The sequence below is a fragment of the Leptodactylus fuscus genome, chromosome 8 (assembly GCF_031893055.1).
Source record: "Leptodactylus fuscus isolate aLepFus1 chromosome 8, aLepFus1.hap2, whole genome shotgun sequence".
Lineage (NCBI taxonomy): Eukaryota > Metazoa > Chordata > Amphibia > Anura > Leptodactylidae > Leptodactylus > Leptodactylus fuscus.
The window spans coordinates 20,719,813-20,743,003 of record NC_134272.1 but is presented as its reverse complement, the minus strand read 5'-3'; the positions used below and the strand labels follow the sequence as shown (position 1 = coordinate 20,743,003).

Genomic DNA, 23,191 nt, shown 5'->3' with positions numbered 1-23,191 from the left:
AAAAAACAAAACATCAAGGTTTCTGCAAACAACTTTTTCAGCTGCTATTAGCTTCTCAAGAGAGAAAAAAACAAGACACTAGGGCAAATCGTGTTAGCAAATAAAAGTATTTAATGCCTTGGTAGTAAAGTGTACTTCAAAATGAACAGCGCACAAGTTTCTATTCAAAGCCTTTTAGTCACATCAAGAGTGAATAAGCTTATAGACATATCTACTATAAGAATAATAATAATAATGAATAATGAATGAATAATGAAAGAAATAATGAAAGAAAAAGAAGTAAAGTTTATCTAAAGCATTTTCCTGGTAGTCTGAGTCAAAATAAAAAGCTGTCTAATGCTAAAGGTAAGGAGCAAGTGCACAGAAGACGTGATAAACGGATGGTTATTACATAAACATGGTGGAATCAATGATACTGCAACACAACCTGACACTGTATCACTGTTCAGACAATACCTCAACTAGAACCAGATCTAGGACATTTATTAAGGAACCTCAGAAGATCTGATCTATGGGTTACATATCAATGCGCTTTTGGCAAGTCAAGAATGTCAGAAGTCCAGGTGAAAAGATCATATCATCAATGAGTGCAGGGGGTACAGAATAATGGAAGATCTATAGGATGTATGGACTATATGGTGTCTTGAACACAACATACTTTATTTGAGACCCATTGAACAATATAAGATTTTCCCTTTCAGTCTCTAGATTACTGCTTGGGTACTATAAGATGATTAGGGATGATTGAGAGAGAGGCAAAGTCCCTCCAATGGTCGGGGAAAGCCATGTCGCCAGAACCCCTTTCCAATAGATGCTTGCCCAAGGGAAGTGACTTAAAAATAAAAAAATACTTATACTCACCTCTCTTAGTCTCAGCATCCTCTCCAGGCTCTTCCCACCTGTAACAATTTTTAGACACCTATTTCTCACTCACCACACCTCTCACTCACCCTTCCTTTCTCAAACACTCCCCCTTCCCTGTTTCTCTGTTCCTCCCCCATAAACAGGAATTGAGCCAGCAGACTCGGCTTATAATGAATGTCTTCTCCTCTGCTCGCTGAATGCAAGCAGTCTGGGCTGTGATAGAATGCCAGCTAATGTGCAAGCAGAGTTCACACGCAAGTTCATGCTAGCCGGCATCTCTCCAGCCTTCCCTATGGCTGGGGGGGGGGGAGTTCTTCGTGGATGTCAAGTGTGATGTCACTTCCGGAAGGTAAATATAGTGTGTGGCTTCCCAGCACTATTGCGTGTGCGTGGGGGGGCTGCACACAGAAGAGGAGAGGTGGGGATGATGCATCTGCCCGGGTCTACAGGAAAAGGTGAGTATAAAACAGCTAGCGGGGATAAGGCCTTTTCCTGACGTAAAGGGTCAGTATATGGATTATACCGATGACCCGTTACGTCAGCGGAAAAGTTAAAAATGTAATATATGTTTGTCACATGACCTGCGTATATTACTGTCTAAATATACAATATGTTTAATAGATATATATTAGAAAATTGGGAGGGCAAGGGGGGCTTAGTTAAAAAATATTGTTTATACTGAACAACCCCTTTAAGTTATGCTACTGGGGCCTTCTCTACTTTCATTTATTTAAAAAGCCATATGACGGCTGCCAGGATTCTTAGAATAAGCCTGTGAATCTTTATGACTCCACCTCTTTACTGATGATTGGCAGCTCTCCTTGTATGAGAATATACAGTATGTACATGTGGGTGTGGTTACCAAGACTCACAGACTTCTAGAATGAGTCCTGGCAGAAATGTAACTGGTTTCAACTCATCATACCTGGGAAACTACTGGTACTTATACATAGTTGTAGAAATCTGGACTTCTCACACCTCTTCTGTTCCTCCTACTGATATTATTCCCCATTGAATGTTTTCTTTAAGCTGCTGAGGGCGTCTTCCTTAGTAATTTCCTTCCAGCCATTAGGCAGTACAGCTGGTTTAGCTTCATATTCTTGAGCAAATTTTCCATTATATTGGACAAAAATGTATTTCCAGTAATTTGAGGACTCAATGCTGCCGTCGGGTTGGATGGCCCATTCTGGATAGATGGCGCGATAATCTTTGTATGGATGGCAATTACCACATGTATCTGAATTCCTAAACTTCGCTTCAGACACGACAGATGTTGAACAAATGTCTGTGACTAGCATAGAATTCCAAAGCCATCTGTATTTTCCTAAACCTTGAGGTCTGTGGATTGATGCAAAGTGTCCCGTATGGCCCTTACCTCCGGCCTCACAGGGGACTTTACAGAACGGACATTGATGTTCACATCCAATCACTTGTCTGAACAACTCATCCTGAGGCTTCAATTTGATTTTGGAAAGTAAAGATTTAAAACTCATAGACTTTAGATCTGAGTGAACTTGCTGTTCTGTTTGATCAAGGAAAAGTTGGATATCAAAAGAGAATTGAGGAACATTCACCTTGTTATTGAACATAATAATTTGCATTGCTGATTGAGAAATAACTAGCTTAATTTTTAGCTTCTCCAGAACACTTTCTAAGAACTTGGGAATGTCTTTACTCTTCAGAGTTGTGTCTTCTTTAAGAATGTCCCTCACGTCTTTGATGATGGAGCGGATGAGATCTGCCTGTAATGGCTCTAGGGCTCCCGGCTTCTGATAGATTTCTGATAATTTATCCAGGATCCAGTCCTTTGAAAAAGTTTCATAATGATTAATGTATTTAACATATTTCTCAAAAGACATTTCTTCCAATAAGTTCTTCAGGAGATTGTACTGGAAGAAGCTTCTACTTTTGAACATCTGGTTGTCTGAACCATGTAAAATGTCATCGACCATCACTTTCCCCAGATGGCCATACACATAATCAGTTATTGCTGGGGTCAGGCACTTCTCACAGAACTGCTTACCTCGGCTTAGAGATTCATCTTTTGCTTTAAAAACATCAAGAAAGACACTCAGATAATCTGGCTTCAGGTTGTCCATGCAGGTTCTGGGGTCATTTGCTTCAATAAACCTGTCATGTATCTGCTGAAACCTTTTAGACGTTATTCCAAAAATGAAGATCTTGATGTCCAACTCAAATTGTGCAGTGAAGTGAAGAGACTTAAATTGATCAGCCTCAACTTTTGTATTGATCATCTGTAGAATTTCCTGGCAGTAAGTGTCATCGTAGTCCTCAGTGGTTTTCTCCTTCTCGGTGATGTATCTGTCACACATCTCTATCAGTGAGGCAGCAAAGTCTCCGAGCACTTCATAAGGTTTATCACTTTTTCCCCGTACTGTATCCCACATTTTTTTATACCAAACTCTGTCAACATGGCTTACCTTAACAATAAAACTGGTACAGGGCTCTATTAACTTTTTCACAGCCAATAATGTTTCATTTATATCAGGTCCTTTGTTGCTCATGTCTTGTCTAAGCTGTTGGAGAATTGCTTGGCTCACATTACGTCTGTTCAATTTCTCAATCTGTAAATCTGACAGGGTCTTCTTCCACATGGCATTAAATGCATATTCTACCTCTCCATCACTTAGCTCATTGTTCTTCTCTCTGCAGGATTTCAAAAGTCCATCAATTTTCTCTTCAATTACCGTCTGATATTTTTTCTTAATCTCCTGAATCTTTAGGTTTCCTTTTTGTATAGAAAGTGTTTTTTCATACTTGTCAATAGCATTTCTCCTGAGCTCTTTTCTTAGACTTGTAACGCTCTTTATAAAATCCTCACGATATCTTTCTATCAGATTAATGTTTTCTGATTCACTTTCAAAATATTTCTTTATAAGGTCAATCATTTTATTCTCTTCTTTAATCAGAAGAAGATCAAGATCTGTTTTTGTCTCATCTCTGTTTTCATCAAAATTGTGAGTTTTCTGATTTCTAATGACAGTTTCTTTCCTCACTACCCATTCATGGACCTCTTTGGTAAAATTCCATTCCCACAGGGAGAACTGCATTGATAACTTATTATAAGCTTCCGCCACCAGACTGTTTCTGAAGCTGAAGATGAATTTCTCATGTTTGACAGCCGTCCACAAACTCCTCACCCATTCACAAAATTCAGGTATTGTTGAAGCTCTGCCTTGATGTTTCTGGTTTATTAGGAATTGTAATAGATATTTCTTAAGCTCAGAAACATGTTCGCTGTATCCTGAATTTACAGGAGCCATTGGTGGGACCCCCTGCCACAGTCCTGGAATGTACCAGTTGTGTTTGTCCAGGTCATAGTCCATGATATCACTGAATTTTAGAATGCCACTTTTCTTTTCCATTCTTGCAGCCACCTCTGTCATTTCATCTAATTGTTCTAGAAGTTTCTTTCTGTCTCTCATATTCTTGTCATGGGCGGACACATCACTCACATTCTGATGGACAAACTGACAGTTTGGTTTCTTCCCAATCTCTTTCATCCTTAGAAATGCGTGGACTACAATCTGTAAAATATCTTTCATCTCTGTGGTATTCTCCATGGCCATGTTGACTATGGTGATGTCACTCAACCCAACCACTAATGTGGCCAACTCATTGTCATGTTCATAACTGTCATCAAGTGAAGACAATTCAGGAGCTTTTAACCCTTCAGTATCAATCACAAGAATAAATTCACAACTAAGCTCCTTCTGAAGGTTCTCCTTTACTCTAATAAGGGTCATGAAGGCTCCTCGTGTGCATCGTCCACTGGCTACAGGAAACTGTAGACCAAACATGGTGTTCAGAAGGGTGGACTTCCCTGTACTCTGCACTCCCAGCACAGTTATCACTCTCATCCTACATTGTCCTCCAGTCTTCTTATCCAGCTCAGTCAGGACATCAGTTATCCATTGTAAGGGAATGTTGGAGGCATCTCCATCAATCAGCTCCAATGGGAATCCATCCAGCAGGAGATCGGCAGCAGTGCCTGGGAGGTGACTGAACTGTTTATCAGATTGATTTTTTACTGTGGAATATTCAGATTCATAGAACTGTCCTAATTCACGGAGAAAATGCTCAATTCCTAATGAACTCTCAGAAATTTTCTTGTCAAGCTGCTTAAGTTCTTGAGGGTTGGCTGATGCATCAGTTTTCTTACACTTTTCTTTATATTCAGTCTGTAATTCAGATAAATTTTTTCTAGCAATGGAATCAAGATCAAATTTCATCCACTTCAGAAAATGTTGTTTTTCCTCTTTAGATAAATGAGTAATTGCATTAATAAATAACACCATAGCTTCAGGAATATCGTGCTCGTTTTGTTTTTTTAGAAGTGAATTACGATCATCTTGTAACTTTGACACATACATTTCTTGATTTTCTCCACCTTGTTTTGTCATTCGGCATAATTCCTTTTCTAATTTAGACAATTGTCTCCATAGATCTCCTTGTAATGTCAAGCTCTGATTCTTAAACTTTTCTACATCTTTTATCATTGAGGTGATCTTCAAGACATAGTCCTTTGTTGTCTGCAACTCAGGAGAAGCTTCATCTATATTGAAGTTAAGATTAGAAGCTTGTTTAGTGATATCCTTCAGTGTTACCAGTTTAGGCTTAGCTTTTAGATGATCATCTATGATTGTTTGTATCTTGTTCATGAACTCGGCATCATTAATGGTAGTTGACTTTAGTATGACATTTGTTTTCTCAATCTTTAGGATTGGAATTAGATTCTGTATGTGTTTTCTAGTCTCTGGGTTAACAGTCTTGTTTTTACCTGGAGTGACAATGAAATAAAATGTGGTGTCAGATGGACCGCAGGATGATAATAACCTGAATTGTCTCTCCCACATACTCTCAACAAATATAAAGGTGGCCGATGAGATTTTGGTGAGAAATGTGACCTGTTCCCAGTTGGACTCCAGGTCTCCACGTAGGTTGGCCACAGCAATAGGCTCGAAGAAAACATCTGATTTCCCACAAGGAAAGTACCAGGACATCTCCACCAGCCCATCAGATATCTTCCTCTCAATGTTTCCTCCTTCCATGTTGTCATGTATGAAGAAGTCATGATGTTGTTGTGCAGGGTTCAGAACCTGATTTAGTACTTTAGATTTAGATAATTTATTTGGCCCCAGCCTGACGAAAGAGAAGATCGGCATTTCAATATTCACCACGTTGTCTTCTCTGAATCCTTTACTGTCTGCTAGTGACTGAGGTCTCCATTTCTTCACAATGTCTCTCATTGCCCAAAGCATGAAGGTGCAGCCTGAACCATCACCACTGGGAAGCAGGAGAGGAACAGCAAACTGGCACATGGACATTTTTGATACCAGCTCTTGCTGAAGACATTTATTTGAACAACTCAGGACAGCGCACAGAACATCTAAGGGGTGGATGGATTTTGATCTCCGATTTCCTGTTGATTTAATGTCAAAAAAATCAAATGGATCATCGTCTACACTTGATTCTGGATGAGACACATTATTGTCAAGTTCCATTTTTCTTGCATTTCTGTCCAACGCTATAATATTCAGTAGGACATGTTGAGGGAGATCTACTATGGTTTTAGGATTAAAATGGGTTAAGGTCTCCAGACCAATGCTCAAGACATTCCTCAGAGTCAGCTTTGAATTTACGTATTTCTCCATTCCCAGTTCAACCAAGTAGTCTTTGAAAGTCTTTGTTTTGCCTACAAAATAAATCACATTCACAGCAGATCAATAAACTACAACTTGAATACATTGGATGAATTAAATATTCAATATGCAGATTGTTAAAAATTAACATTTTCACATAACTAGTATCATAACACTTTTTTGACCCTACTAATGTAAATCACTATTAGCTATAATTTCACTAAACAGCTTGACTCTATCTGATTTAATGATGGATTCAGCAATCTTTCGAACTAGTGGTTATATTAAAGGGAAAGTGTTACATTGAAAATACAGTATAATCTGCAGGCAGCACCTCATGGAGCAGAAAGAGCTGATTAAATTGATATATACAGTCATAGCCAAAAATCCCAAGTTTTAGCCCGTCCTAAGCCTCCCAACTTCTCCCCAACCATCCAGGTGACATTTTATAATAATATAGACGATTACACAGTAATTAAGCGGCCATTTTCTTGTGACCTGTGGGCATGCGCAGTCGCCTCTGCGCAGGCCCAAGGCCTACAAGTTTCACCGCCTACGCCGGAAGAAGACGCAAGAAGAGGATGTTCCTGATGGAAGTGGCGCTGGAGAGAGTTCTCTGGCAGCATTAGGGACTCCCCAGTGCTGTTTGAGCGCTGAGGACTGCCCCCAGTACTGCAAGAGAACTCATTTGCATACCGCTAAAAACCGGTATTTCTACCGAACGGCGGCCCGGAGAACACATCTAAAGGTAGGAGATGAATAGCCTTTCTTAAGGCTATTCCGACGTGTTAGGGACAAAAAAATTACTTCTAAATGATAGGATCCCTTTAAAAGTACAGCAAATATCAAATATTTATGATGGCCCTGGGGTGAACCCCCACAGAGTCAGTCGCCGTTGCCTTTCCTCCTTCCCCCCCAACATAATCTTTTATAACTTGAGTGTTTTTATATTTATAATTTAGCAGAAGGACCCGGCTTCACACAGGTATATTTAATTTTTGTTTGTGTAGTGGCCTCATAAGAATTGGCACTGCTCTATTTTGTATATGGTTTGTGTGTAGTATAAATATGTTTCAATTTATAAGAATGCTGACATCAAGTATGGCAGTCCAGTATAGGTAAAGTCTATTTATGGCTGTGTTGTTAAAGATGACCTTTCATCAGATTGGGCACAGGCAGTTTTATACACTGCTGGAAAGCCGACAGTGCACTGATTTCAGCACACTGTCGGTTTTCCCGATCTGTGCCCCGGGTAAAGCGCTATAGGTCCCGGTACCGTAGCGCTTTACAGTCAGAAGGGCGTTTCTGACAGTTAGCCAGGGACGCCCTTCTCCACAGCAGCGCCTATCGCGCTGTACAGTGTGAGCGGGGAGGAACGCCCCCTCCCCTCCAGATAATACTCGTCTATGGATGAGCACTGTGAGTAGAGGGAGGGGGCGTTCCTCCCCGCTCACATTGTACAGCGCGATAGGCACTGCTGTGGAGAAGGGTGTCCCTGGCTAACTGTCAGAAACGCCCTTCTGACTGTAAAGCGCTATAGTACAGGGACCGATAGCACTTTACCCGGGGCACAGATCGGGAAAGCTTTTCCAGCAGTATATAGAACTGCCTGTGCCCAATCTGATGAAAGGTCCTCTTGAAGGAAACCTGGTAAATTAAATGTGAAGTTATTATTTCTGATACACATCATACTACTGAATATTTAAGGACCTGCTATTGACTAATGCAGCTCATAAATAGCTTGGTTGTTGTGGAAACCTGGTCTAAAGCTATATATATCAAGACTGAAGAACCTGCGAGTTTCCGTTGGTCCATAAGCACCATGTGATCATGTGTATCTCCGTTTGGATATCAGTGAAAAACATGCGAGCAGTTGTTATGGAAACCTGGAGTAAGGCTGTGTGTATGTGACCTTGCATAAGTGTCATCCACAGCACCCTGTCCCTTTAAAGCTGACCTACAGCAGTGAAGAAATATGGCTGGGTTGTTATGGAAACTGGGAGTAAAACTGTGTGTATGTGACCTTATGAAACATTGTCATCCACAGCGCCTGCCCCCTTTAAAGCTGACCTACAGCAATGAAGAAAAATGATTGGGTTGTTATGGAAATCTGGAGTAAAGCTGTGTGCATGTGGAAACTAAGCGCCTGCGAGCTTCTATTGGCTGATAAGGGACATGTGACCATGTGTAAGGCAGTTGGAACACAAGTAAAAGACTTGCAGGCTTGTATTGGCTAATAAGTAATTTTATGGGGAATACTGTATCTCAGGGATGGTACGTCCCAGAGAACTGAGACCTGGTCTAAAACCTTCCCGGACACCTGATGTACACTGTTGGTCAAAAGTATTGGCACCCCTGCAATTCTGTCAGATAATACTCAATCACAAATTCTTTGGTATTATCTTCATTTAATTTGTCTTCAATGAAAAATCACAAAAAGAATTGTCAAAAAGCCAAATTGGATATAATTCCACAGCAAACATAAAAAAGGGGGTGGACAAAAGTATTGGCACTGTTTGAAAAATCATATGATGCTTCTCTAATTTGTGTAATTAACAGCACCTGTTACTTACCTGAGGCACCTAACAGGTGGTGGCAATAACTAAATCACACTTGTGCCAGTTGAAATGGATTAAAGTTGACTCAACCTCTGTCCTGTGTCCTTGTGTGTACCACATTGAACATGGAGAAAAGAAAGAAGGCCAAAGAACTGTCTGAGGACTTCAGAAGCAAAATTGTGAGGAAGCATGAGCAATCTCAAGGCTACAAGTCCATCTCCAAAGACCTGAATGTTCCTGTGTCTACTGTGTGCAGTGTCATCAAGAAGTTTAAAGCCCATGGCACTGTGACTAACCTCCCTAGATGTGGACGGAAAAGAAAAATTGACAAGAGATTTCAACGCAAGATTGGATAAAGAACCTCGACTAACATCCAAACAAGTTCAAGCTGCCCTGCAGTCCGAGAGTACAACAGTGTCACCCCGTACTATCCGTCGGCATCTGAATGAAAAGGGACTGTATGGTAGGATACTCAGGAAGACCCCACTTCTTACCCAGAGAGATAAAAAAAAAAAAGCCAGGCTGGAGTTTGCCAAAACTTACCTGAGAAAGCCAAAAACATTTTGGAAGAATGTTCTCTGGTCAGATGAGACAAAAGTAGAGCTTTTTGGGAAAAGGCATCAACATAGAGTTAACAGGAAAAAAAAAGAGGCCTTCAAAGAAAAGAACACGGTCCTTACAGTCAAACATGGTGGAGGTTCCCTGATGTTTTGGGGTTGCTTTGCTGCCTCTGGCACTGGACTGCTTGACCGTGTGCATGGCATTATGAAGTCTGAAGACTACCAACAAATTTTGCAGTGTAATGTAGGGCCCAGTGTGAGAAAGCTGGGTCTCCCTCAGAGGTCATGGGTCTTCCAGCAGGACAAAGACCCAAAACACACTTCAAAAAGCACTAGAAAATGGTTTGAGAGAAAGCACTGGAGACTTCTAAAGTGGTCAGCAATGAGTCCAGACCTGAATCTCATAGAACACCTGTGGAGGAGAGATCTCTTGATGGCAGTTTGGAGAAGGCCCCCTTCACATCTCAGGGACCTGGAGCAGTTTGCCAAAGAAGAATGGCCTAAAATTCCAGCAGAGCCTTGTAAGAAACTCATTGATGGTTACCAGAAGCGGTTGTTCGCAGTTATTTTGTCTAAAGCTTGTGCTACCAAGTATTAGGCTGAGGGGGCCAATACTTTTGTCCGGCCCATTTTTGGAGTTTTGTTTAAAATGATCAATGATTTGATTTTTTTTTCATTCTCTTTTGTGTTTTTTCATTGCAAGCAAAATAAATGAAGATATTAATACCAAAGAGTTTGTGCTTGCAATCATTTTCTGGAAGAACACGAGTATTATCTGACCGAATTGCAGGGGTGCCAATACTTTTGGCCAACACTGTACCTGGGTGCCTAATTTTGTGAGGATTAATCCAGTCATTTTGTTGCCCATAAAGAACAGACAGACAGAAACTCATTTTAATATATATAAGAGACTAGCAAGAGGACCCGGCTTCGCACAGATATATTTCATTTTTTGTTTGTATAGAGGCCCCTTTAGAATTGCCCAGTTTTGCACTGGTTTATTTTGTATGTCGTTTGTATGTGTGTCCATAAGCGGTATGTGATCATATGTATCTCAGTTTGGATATCAGTGAAAAACCTGTCATTGGTTGTTATGGAAATCTGGAGTAAAGCTGTGTGAATGTGAACATGTGTAACAGTGTCATCAACAGCACCCTGCCCCTTTAAAGCTGACCTACAGCAGTGAAGAAAAAATGGCTGGGTTTTTATGGAAACCTGGAGTGAAGCTGTGATGTGGGATGGTGTCTGCTGAGCTGTGTACCTAATCCTCTGATGTGTGATACTGTGTGATGAGCTGTGTATCTAATTCTCTGATGTGTGATACCGTGCTGAACTGTGCAACTTATCCTCTGGTGTGTGATTGTGTGTGTTGAGCTGTGTATCTAATCCTCTGATGTATGTATCTCAGTTTGGATATCAGTGTTGGATATCAGTGTTGGATACACCTGGAGTAATGCTGTGTGCATGTGGAGTGACCGTGTGTATGGAAGTTGGAATATGGTTGAAAGACTTGCAGGTTTGTATTGGCTAATGCAGGTCATTGTTTTGGGAATACTGTATCTCAAGAACAATACGTCCATGAGAGTTGAGGCCCAGTCTAAAAGCTTCACGGACACCTGATGTATCTGTGTGCCAAATTTGGTGAAGATCGGTCCAATCGTTTGGTTGCGCATAAATAACAGAGAGACAGATAGACAGACAGAAACTCATTTTTATATACTGTATACCAGTATATAAGAGAAACTTTGTAACAGTTTTATTATTTGGCCGTGTTACTCATGTTTTTTTTTTTGTGGTTCTATCTTCATTAACTAGTTTAACATTTATGTGAATCTGAGGACATCAACAGATAAAAATTCAGCATGGGATTATGGAATAAAGTCTCAGTAACCTGTCTTTAGTAATATCTTAAATTTAAGTATAACATGTCAATTTGCATTGCTCTTTAGAAGAGGAGTACTCACAGTCCTTGAAGTGTTGAGACACCTTAGACAATCCTGGAAATCTGGGAATCATGTTCTCTAGATGATCAAGGAACGTCTTACAGGCTTCCTCTCCATTTTGAAGAATCAGTTCTATCAGATTAAGGGTTTTCTCTACTGTGCTGATATCTCCGCAAAGATATATGTATTTCTCAGGTTTTATTAGCTGGAGAGAGTCCACTTCATCCATGAAACCATCCACGTTCTCCTCAAACACCTCGGCTAATTTCCATTTCAGTCGTGTAATGGTCTTTGATGCTTCCATGACAACTGAATATCAACCTGGGGAAAACAACTGAATATCAATGTGGAAAATTTAGGCTGTTATATTGGGTATGACAGGATTCATGTCAAATATGGCCACATTTACAATATCTATACCTGTACCAACTATAACCCTGAGGGAAAACTTCTGAGCCTGATGCAGAAAAAATTTAATTAGTTAGCACAGAAGGAATGACAGGAGGACACTCAGGGTGGTCGAGGAAAACATGCTAAGGAGGATAACACCAAAGACAGACAAGTGAAGGCCACCGAAGAAGGACAAGAAGATGACTGCAGAGGAGGAAAACACCCGGGTAGATTACAAGGGAAAGGTTGTAAAGGTGGAAGACACCAAGAGAAGGACAAGAGAAATCCTCCATAGAAAGGAAACAGGATAGACAAGAGGAAGACTCACAGAAGAACACAAGGAAAATTACAGCAAAGGTCTGGCGTACATGATGTGAGAAAGCAGAGGGTGCACCACATTTATGATGTTAGGGACATTAAAGTGTCCTCATAAGAGTATGTTGCAGAGTTCCAAATTAGATAATTAATTAACAGGCCTAGATGGCCTGCAGCCATTTTCTTTAAGCCTGGAGAACTGATTAAACACATGATGGTAGTGTATCAAAAGAGTTCTCCTTTATTATAAGAAAAAGGTAGTTTAAATACATTACAGACAAAGAGCCGGCTTGGCTACTCTAATCAGGTACAACATAATTGGTTATAGAGATATAAGACAAGCCTGGCACATGGCTATTGGCTGAGGCTCATTATAATTTTCCACACTGGGATGGACTTTCCCATGAAAAAAAGAAGGATTTGAAATACTTATGTGTGAGCTAACATCCCAGACTGTCTATATGTGTATATCATGGCAAAAGAGATAAGATGACATGTTCCAACTTAATTAACAATTAGCTACATAGATTCTATCTATACAAACTCTAATTGACCTTCATAAACCATAAAATATGACAAAGTGCCCAGATACCATAAAATTAATACTTTTGTCAGTTATGTGTCCATACATCATGTAAAGGAGGTAAGAGATATACAAAGTCAGCTGCATCTTCTCAAAATGAGGCCCTTGAGAGATAAGGATTAGCAACCTCTGCATTAACGTTCATTATCACATTCCTTAAAGTCTAACAAAGGGCCTCCTTGACTTAAGCAGAAAAATCAGTTTATATGTGAAAGAGTATAAGATGGCTGCCAAAATACAAAGATGGAGGACTTAACTCTAACATTTCCCCCATTTTGAGATGGTTGAATACAGAAATTAACATGTAAGTACTTCAGTGACCTAATGTCCACTGCCGGATTTCCCAGATTCCCTACATGTGTTTTTCTGCATTTCAACCTTTATCTCAAAAAATCCTTCTTAGGGGTCTGGCCTCTCAAGTTTTGTATTTTCATCCGGTTGCATAAGTGTTGTACTAGTTTAAACAAACAAAAGAAACATAAGATTAGTACTGCGACTTGCTTATACTATGTATCATTCCTAAAATATAAGGTGGTATCTTCTTAACTACATACTTCAAACATTTCCTGTTATGTCATGAAAACAGTTATATATAACATGACTGAGGCTAATATGGGGCTATGAGTACATATCCTACAATCTGACACATTCAAATCTTCCTTCAAGATCGTATGATGTTTAAGAAACTTATTGTCCCACTCATTGTCAAATGTTCTATGCAGGCTTATTGCCAGGACCATCTGTAACAGTAACATCAGGAGAATCTTCATCGCTTTTTGTGTAGATTCTTCCTTGCAATGTGAAGCATGGATACAGTTAGGTTTTCCTTCAAGCTTCATAGAAACACTGGTTATCAGCAGCACTTGGAAGGACCATCAACTCTTGGGTCCAAGGTTTTTCTCATGTGTCTCTTTATCACCATCAATCTCTTGTCTCAAACGAATAGGTCCCGTCCACTAACTTAAAATCTGAGAGGGAGAAGAAAACTCAAAACTATACATTAGTCAAATGTTTTTGCCAAGACATCACATAGTCAGTCAGTACGCCATAATACAACTCTAACCTAGGGGCTGACCCAAAGTAAGTTTGCTATGGGCTAAAACCAATTCTTCTATCAGGAGGGTACCTTACAGAAAATACAAATACAAGTGACACACTACTTCTTTAGTAGCCGTCTATCTGCAGCCCCGTTTGTGATGGCTTTCTTCACCAGATATGCCCCAGGCCATCCTGAAAAGAAATCACTATACACACAAGCACGTACTTATACCGTCTTACCTTTAGTAGTTACTAAAGTTATAATTATATCATATAGTTAACCTGCAATCTCTGGAACAGGTACAAGGGCTCCGGGCATGGCTCACAGAAACTTTTCACTTCTTACTATATTGTGTTTAACACGTCATGCAGGCTCACACATACAGTCCTATGAAAAAGTTTGGGCACCCCTATTAATCTTAATCATTTTTAGTTCTAAATATTTTGGTATTTGCAACAGCCATTTCAGTTTGATATATCTAATAACTGATGGACACAGTAATATTTCAGGATTGAAATGAGGTTTATTGTACTAACAGAAAATGTGCAATATGCATTAAACCAAAATTTGACCGGTGCAAAAATATGGGCACCTCAACAGAAAAGTGACATTAATATTTAGTACATCCTCCTTTTGCAAAGATAACAGCCTCTAGTCGCTTCCTGTAGCTTTTAATCAGTTCCTGGATCCTGGATGAAGGTATTTTGGACCATTTCTTTCTACAAAACAATTCAAGTTCAGTTAAGTTTGATGGTCGCCGAACATGGACAGCCCGCTCTCAAATGATCTGAAAACAAAGATTGTTCAACATAGTTGTTCAGGGGAAGGATACAAAACGTTGTCTCAGAGATTTAACCTGTCAGTTTCCACTGTGAGGAACATAGTAAGGAAATGGAAGACCACAGGGACAGTTCTTGTTAAGCCCAGAAGTGGCAGGCCAAGAAAAATATCAGAAAGGCAGAGAAGAAGAATGGTGAGAACAGTCAAGGACAATCCACAGACCACCTCCAAAGAGCTGCAGCATCATCTTGCTGCAGATGGTGTCACTGTGCATCGGTCAACAATACAGCGCACTTTGCACAAATAGAAGCTGTATGGGAGAGTGATGAGAAAGAAGCCGTTTCTGCACGTACGCCACAAATAGAGTTGCCTGAGGTATGAAAAAGCACATTTGGACAAGGCAGCTTCATTTTGGAAACAAAAATTGAGTTGTTTGGTTATAAAAAAAGGCGTTATGCATGGCGGCCAAAAAGAAACAGCATTCCAAGAAAAACACTTGCTACCCACTGTAAAATTTGGTGGAGGTTCCATCATGCTTTGGGGCTGTGTGGCCAATGCCGGCATCGGGAATCTTGTTAAAGTTGAGAGTCGCATGGATTCCACTCAGTATCAGCAGATTCTTGAGAATAATGTTCAAGAATCAGTGACGAAGTTGAAGTTACGCCGGGGATGGATATTTCAGCAAGACAATGATCCAAAACACTGCTCCAAATCCTCAGGCATTCATGCAGAGGAACAATTACAATGTTCTGGAATGGCCATCCCAGTCCCCAGACCTGAATATCATTGAACATCTGTGGGATGATTTGAAGCGGGCTGTCCATGCTCGGCGACCATCTAACTTAACTGAACTTGAATTGTTTGTCCAAAATACCTTTATCCAGGAACTGATTAAAAGCTACAGGAAGCGACTAGAGGCTGTTATCTTTGCAAAAGGAGGATCTACTAAATATTAATGTCACTTTTCTGTTGAGGTGCCCATACTTTTGCACCGGTCAAATTTTGGTTTAATGCATATTGCACATTTTCTGTTAGTACAATAAACCTCATTTCAATCCTGAAATATTACTGTGTCCATCAGTTATTAGATATATCAAACTGAAATGGCTGCTGCAAATACCAAAATATTTAGAACTAAAAATGATTAAGATTAATAGGGGTGCCCAAACTTTTTCATAGGACTGTATCTTACTATAGTGATGCTAAATCCTGCCGCTGCCCATCCTCTGCTCACCAGGTCACACACGGCTACTACTAAACAGTGCACTTAATAATAATAATAATCTGCTTATGCCATCAGTGGGGACGATGCTCTCAGTACATACTCTCTTACCACCAGACACCAGGAGTTATTCATCCTCTTTTGATCCTTGCTATTTCCAAAGCTTCTTTCCTCCTGGACCATTTTGGTGCCTCAGTATTGTAAAACCTGAAAAGAGAGCTAAAACGGGTTTGGGCCTAGTATAATGACCAATTATCAGTAAAGCATATCCCCTAGGCCTATGCAGCTGGGCTAGTGGCAGTGTCTGCCCACATGTTACCTCTACTTTCTTTCATATCAGCCTTGGTGTGTGCCTTCACTTCTGACTATACCCACCTGTGTGGGGGCAGCAGCAGGGTCCATCACTATCTGAACAGCCTGGAAATCCTTTTAAGCTTCACATTAACCCTACAGAAAGCTCTCGCTCTCCAGATTGGACCATAGTCCCACTATATCAAACACCTACCCTCAGGCCTTGTACCCTGTCTCAGTGATGGCTTCTAGTTCAGCTTCATGAGCTGAGACCCATACAGTTCTATAATGGTTCTACTTTGTGCTTGGTTCACCCTTGGTTTACCTCATATTCAGTGACCATGACATATCTGGTGCAGAATCCACCATCATCCCCAAATCGAGAATCATCTAAAATAAAAGAACTCAAAATTATCAATAGATTCATATCATTTTCATGACCAAATCAGCAAAAATTGTTTAATTTTAAGTTGTCTCTATTCTCCTTACCCCCCCCCCCCCCTTGAAACTATTGATAATAGATTAGGAGCGACTTGTAGTGCAGAGCAGAATGCAAAGCTTATATTAGAAGACATAAATAAGACACACCACAGTCTGAGTTGTCCAGCCATTCCCATCTTTGCTTTCAATGCACAGAAGACACTTGTTAGCAGTGTCTTCTGGTGCTACGCAGCCCACACATAGCTGCGCTCCCTCACCCCACACTTCTGTGTGTGTGTAGGACTACAGGATTCAGCAAGCTCCAGGGCACACTTCTTAAAGGAACAGAGACACATTCATATAATCTCATTAGCAGAGAAGGCAGAAACACTGAACAAAGGATCACAGCAGTCTCCAGATCACATAACACAATTACACACAAAGGACATCACACAGCAGATATAGAGGTGGCTTCTGATTCACCTAGTATAAAACAAAATAATTTTCCTCTCTTTTTACTTTCTAAAACCAAAACATCGTCTGTGCTACATCTTTTTATCAATCAGCATACACACACACACACATGTTGCTTTAAAATTTCAAAACTTAAGACAACTTTTTAAATTGTCATAACCGTTATCCTACAATGGGGAACAATCCTGATTTATAGGAGCATGGTTCATTATAAGAGAACACAGAATGTAACAGAGCAGAGTATACTGTGTACGTCTGAGAGGGTCCAGTGTTGAAATCAAAGATGGCGTCGAAACACTAGGGCGACACCCCTCCTCCTGCATTCCATTGTAGAACAATGATACCCAATCCTTAATGGCGGATAGTGAATGTTTACACAGTATAGGTGTGGATATATATATACTGCTGAGACAAAGAAAGGTGTGATTAGCATAATCAACATAACAGAACACAAGATAAAGTTACAACACAAGTTGAACACACAACCATTGAACATAGACACATAAACAAAATCAGAATATTCTTTGTTCCCTGAACTCTTGCACAAAAATTTCAACTTGGGATAAAACCCCAACTTGTGGATTGCGGAGGCGACGAAAGGGGAGTGGCCAGTTCCCCCTGCGTGATCTCCCATACCCATGCTATAAGGATTCAAAACTTTTCACTATCATTTTTTTTTTTCCCTTTCTTCCAGATGCAACAGTTTAAATGTCAATAACAGACAAACAATGTAACATAACCATCATATACTTGGATATATCCCTGTATACACATAGTCAGTACATTTGACTGAGATTAACCTTTTGTATGCCCAACCATGTTCCTTTGAACACCATGCAACTTTTTGAATATTTTCATAGCAAACCCCACTTTATAATCACCACAGATGTTTAGAACCTCTTACACTATATCTGAGATTTACCTTGAGGGCTGACTGCCAGACTTTTTTTTTTTTTTTTTTTTTTTTTTTTAACACTTTCCTTTACAAGATTCCAATCACAATTTTACCACTGTAACACATCACAATAATCTTACACAAGTCTTTTAAAGATCAATCACTGACATTGCGAAAAACAGCTTACCCTATACAGTTACAAATTATTAAACCATATATTCATAATTCTCCATACATTATACCAATGGTGTTACATTGTTGCAATCTCACTTATATTCTACCAAACCTGTATATACTATATACCTCTACTGTGGATATACAGAGGACAATAGGAGGTGGGGGAGGGGCCTGACACTCATTTTGAATTTATCTGGTACTTGGGAAAGCTGGGTGGATTCCTCCTTAGTTAGTACAGAAACAGGAAATGACTCAGACAATGAGACAGCCAGCATACAAAATTCATCAGTGGTAATAGCTGATGTTTCCACTTGTACCTCTCCACTAGGATCAAATTTTATATTCGCACCAAGCACCGTTAACACCTCACATTTTGCCCTCTAAGTTTCACATTGAGTGGCACTGTTCAGTCTTCAGCTCATAAGGTATGTGGCATCCTTTAACAACAGAAATGGCAGCCCCTGTATCCACTAAGAAGGGGATTTCTTCCCCCAATACCTCCCCTTTTATTTATTATTGGCACACCTTCTTCTGATGTTTTTGCAGGGAGGACTGGTACAGGGTTGCCAACTCCTCATTGAGGGGTGTTGGCACATTGGTCAGTGCCCTGAGCTGGGGGGTTTCCAGCTTTTAAAGACCTACAGTCCTTCCTAAAATGGCCTGGCTTCCCACAGTGATGACACTTGTAATTGTGTTTTTGTTTGCCTCCTTGTCTGTTGTGAATTCTCTGGCCAGAGTTTTTATTATTGAAGGCAAGCAATACCTTTTTCTCCTTCTCAGACCTGTGATCTAACTCAAGGCCCTTGGCAGCTTGTAATAAGGCAGGGGCTTCACTATGCCGCCATTTTGGTTTACAGGCTCTTTTCTGACCACATCTAGCACATGTCCATCCATCAGGATTACCTGGAGCAGATGGTGCAGAGTTTTGCCCATAGGGAGATGGGTTTTTCTCAGGGGGGGGGGGGGGGCATAATACATGACTCCCTCATGTTCCTTATTTCTATACCCCTCCCTTTCTATTTCCCTGCTTACCTGCCTCCAATTATCCAATATCTCACCTAGCTTGTGATCCTGAACCCAGCCTCTGTACTGAGAGGCAAATCCTTCACAATGGCTGCTGTTTAACACTCCATTTGCACTACATTTTGCTTTCTTCAATAGTTTATTGCATCCTCTTCCAACTGCTCTCTTCCCTGCTCTTTCTCTAACTATCTCTTGAGCTGACTTCCATACTGGCTGACTTTGCACTCCTCCCATTCTGTTCTGCGTGAATTCTTTTCTCACCTCCTTCCCACTGTCTTATCCTGCCCCAAATTCCTATAAGACTTCCTCAGTATAACATATACTGTATCTTATTCAATGGAGACTTTAAAGATCAGTTAGAGGCTTCCCTCCTTCCCTTCTGTCCTTTTTTCCAAGATACTACACACTATATATACTGTATCTATCAAAAGTGACTTTTAAGGTCCCTCTGCCTTTTTCCTGCCCTTTTTTTCCAAGACACTACTGTATCTAAATCAAAAGTGACTAAGGTCAGATGGAGGGGTTTTTTTTTTTTTTAGGGATCACTATGTCCCTTTGTCATGTGACTACTTCCCTTTGTCACGTGACTACTTACTTTCCACAGAACACAAATGAATACAATGAATGCACAACCACAACAAGTCTGCTAACAATTTCAGCCCAAGTTCCTATCTAGCAACACCCATACAACATACTGCTCTTAGGTTCTTGCAAAAAGCTTGAGATGTTTATATAAGGAACATATGTGTTTACCTCACACTCGGACAGGAAAACAAAGTCCTTAGAAACACAGATCAAATTGGTAAGATAAAAGCTCTTACCTGCAGCTGCTGACTTTTTAGATCTGCGGTCCCAGGAACTTCTGTAATCACTGGTTGTCCGGGGATCAGCAAACCTTCTCCTTATCTCTCAAGCCCACCCAGGGACGCCAGATTTGTTAGGGACATTAAAGTGTCCTCATAAGAGTATGTTGCAGAGTTCCAAATTAGATAATTAATTAACAGGCCTAGATGGCCTGCAGCCATTTTCTTTAAGCCTGGAGAACTGATTAAACACAAGATGGTAGTGTATCAAAAGAGTTCTCCTTTATTATAAGAAAAAGGTAGTTTAAATACATTACAGACAAAGAGCTGGCTTGGCTATTCTAATCAGGTACAACATAATTGGTTATAGAGATATAAGACAAGCCTGGCACATGGCTATTGGCTGAGGCTCATTATAATTTTCCACACTGGGATGGACTTTCCCATGAAACAAAGAAGGATTTGAAATACTTATGTGTGAGCTAACATCCCAGACTGTCTATATGTGTATATCATGGCAAAAGAGATAAGATGACATGTTCCAACTTAATTAACAATTAGCTACATAGATTCTATCTATACAAACTCTAATTGACCTTCATAAACCATAAAATATGACAAAGTGCCCAGATACCATAAAATTAATACTTTTGTCGGTTATGTGTCCATACATCATGTAAAGGAGGTAAGAGATATACAAAGTCAGCTGCATCTTCTCAAAATGAGGCCCTTGAGAGATAAGGATTAGCAACCTCTGCATTAACGTTCATTATCACATTCCTTAAAGTCTAACAAAGGGCCTCCTTGACTTAAGCAGAAAAATCAGTTTATATGTGAAAGAGTATAAGATGGCTGCCAAAATACAAAGATGGAGGACTTAACTCTAACAATGAGGAGACATGCGTTTTGTTATATATAAGACACACCCTCCACCGGCTCAGGGACTATGAAGAGTGGCGTTATTAAATTCATTGTGTATGAATAAAGTCAAACCAAAGCATCTCTTACAAAAGGAAAAGACAAGTATTTCAGGGTAATTGCCTCTCATCAGTGCAATTCACCATGCTGGTTTGTCTATGTCATTGACGTGTGTCAGAAGAGATACTGTGCCTCTTTAGGGAGACCCTGCCTTTGCAGACCTCCTTATGTTGTGTAGAGTTTGCCAGACAATGCAGGCTCTCCTAGGAATTCTGAATAAGGAATATGCAAATAAGTTCTCTTTGATGGAAAAAGAAAACTCACTCTAGTGCCACCTCTTGGAAGGTAGCACCCTATTGATAAATGCCTGTTTTTTTATGACACTTAGAGATATTCGAGCAGACTCATTAAGACTGATATATCGTACGCCAGTCTTAATAAACGCTCTGACTGGCAGGACATGAGTGATTTATGAAGAATCAGCCACACATCCCAGCACTAGAATGGAAATCTACGCCAGTTAGGAATCATGATCATATTCCTTCCAGAAATATACAACATACATTGGATAGGTTTCTTCTATATGATTTTACAGTGAAATACTGAAAGCACTATGTAAAAAGCATTTCAATAACAGGCATTTTTATGGAAGTTTTTCTGGGCTCGTAAAACTACAAAATTTATGTTTTCTTTCTTTACAAGAATTTTTTGGGACTTTTTTTAAGCATTTTTCTTTCCTAGACCAAAGAATACAGTTCAGTGCTAACTTGTTCTCTATTGGGAAAACACCTAAAATAACAACGTGGGGCATTATGAAAAATAAGGACAAGGCGCAAAAAAATACAAAAGTCAGAAACCTGCAAGAGTTTTAGAACAGTTTAGAATTTCCTATTGGTTTTTAGCTAATATCAGGACATCGTGTCTGTGCTGCAAAAACTGTGCCAATAACATGCAGAAAATAGTAATAACATATAAAGTAGTGATATAGCAGGGACTCACCTCAGGTCCACGGTGCGCGCACCTAAAACGTCTCTGCAGAGGATTCCAGCACACAGGATTTCTGTCCCTTGCTGACGCCGCTGTATATATAAGGGCTGGAAGCAGAGGGGTATCTGGAACACAGCTGATTTCCAAGAAAAGGGAGAGGTTCATTCTGCTTCCACTTTCCATATCAGATGTTTTTATTGGAATTCATCACCCTACGTGGTGAGTAACCCTTTCAATCCTGATTGTGTAAAAGCCAAACAGCATTACATACAGTATTAGCTACATAGTGGGGGGTTAGTATAATACAAATGTAAGGTAATGTAAACACATATGCCCTGCTGTTGAAGTGTGATGCATAATAGAAATGTTTTGTAATTGGAAGGGACCATACACAAGTCCAGGCTGGTAAGGGTTAAAGAAGTTGTTCAGGATAATTTATTTATTTTTTATTTTAGGCCGGGAAGTTAGAAAAAAAAAAATCATACTCCCCTGTCCAAGGCGCTCTGGTGCCTCCTAGCACAGTCCTGCTGCTCCGCTATTTTCTTCAGGAGGAAGTCCCCACCACACGTGACTGCTGAGGCCAAACGGCATGGGACGTCGCAGTCGGTGACATTGGAGCAGAAGGACTGGACCGTACTGGGAGGCATTGGTGTATTGGGACAGGTGAGTATGTTTCTTTTCTTTTCCACCTTCCCCAACCTAAAATAAAACTAAAAAAAATATATCCTACACAAACGCCTTTAAGCTGGCCATACACATTAGATTTTACACAGCTGAAGTGGCAGATTTGGACTGTCTGCTGTGGATTGGTCATACCTAAACCTAGGCCAGTCTGTCCTATACAGCCAACCATCAACTCAAGTTGGTCTGAACAAAAATTTGTCATGTTGGATTTTTTCTGCCATGATTTGTTGTGTATGGACTAGACTGACAGACCTGGGGGGGGGGGGGGGGCATTTTTGTATTGTGGACGTGTGTTTGTACCTTATAATACACACCCACAACATATCCGTCATTTCCTGTTTTCAGCACTTTATTAGCACTGAATGGCTTTAATCTGTTCATTTTCTACGTGTCTGGGGTAGTTGAACGCTTATTGGAAGGTTTGTGGCTGTTCATCTGTTTGGAGCAGTTGACCATATATATGGCCAACCATAGTTCATTTCAGACAAGTGATGGCAGTCTAAGACTAGATGCACACACATCCTATATGGCAACGGACCATTAGAATTATGGTCAGGTGAATAGCCCCCATTCACTGACAGTGAAATGAATGCAAAGAAGAA

At 40.2% G+C, this 23,191-nt stretch overlaps 1 protein-coding gene across 2 annotated transcripts; it reads right to left on the bottom strand.

Moving 5' to 3' along the window:
• Nucleotides 1-1,571: 1,571 nt before the first annotated feature.
• On the bottom strand, nt 1,572-21,965 carry LOC142217543 (up-regulator of cell proliferation-like). 2 transcript variants are annotated; one of them, XM_075285827.1, is made up of 3 exons: nt 21,918-21,965; nt 11,610-11,909; nt 1,572-6,580 (listed from the first exon to the last, which is right to left on the bottom strand). In XM_075285827.1, the coding sequence occupies exons 2-3, from the start codon at nt 11,890-11,892 to the stop codon at nt 1,866-1,868; spliced, it is 4,998 nt and encodes a 1,665-aa protein (XP_075141928.1). In that variant the 5' UTR covers nt 11,893-11,909; nt 21,918-21,965; the 3' UTR covers nt 1,572-1,865. The 2 variants fall into 2 exon arrangements, with proteins under 2 accessions (XP_075141928.1, XP_075141929.1); XM_075285828.1 differs by lacking the exon at nt 21,918-21,965 and having other exon boundaries at nt 11,610-11,991.
• Between the last annotated feature and the right edge of the window lie 1,226 nt (nt 21,966-23,191).

What these genes read in the sequence shown, in the direction of transcription:
- LOC142217543 (XM_075285827.1), bottom strand. Translation starts at nt 11,892, where the DNA reads ATGGAAGCATCAAAGACCATTACACGACTGAAATGGAAATTAGCCGAG. An exon ending in GTCTCAACACTTCAAGGACT is followed by an intron (nt 6,581 to 11,609) that starts GTGAGTACTCCT and finishes TTTATTTTGTAG; the next exon opens with GCAAAACAAAGACTTTCAAA.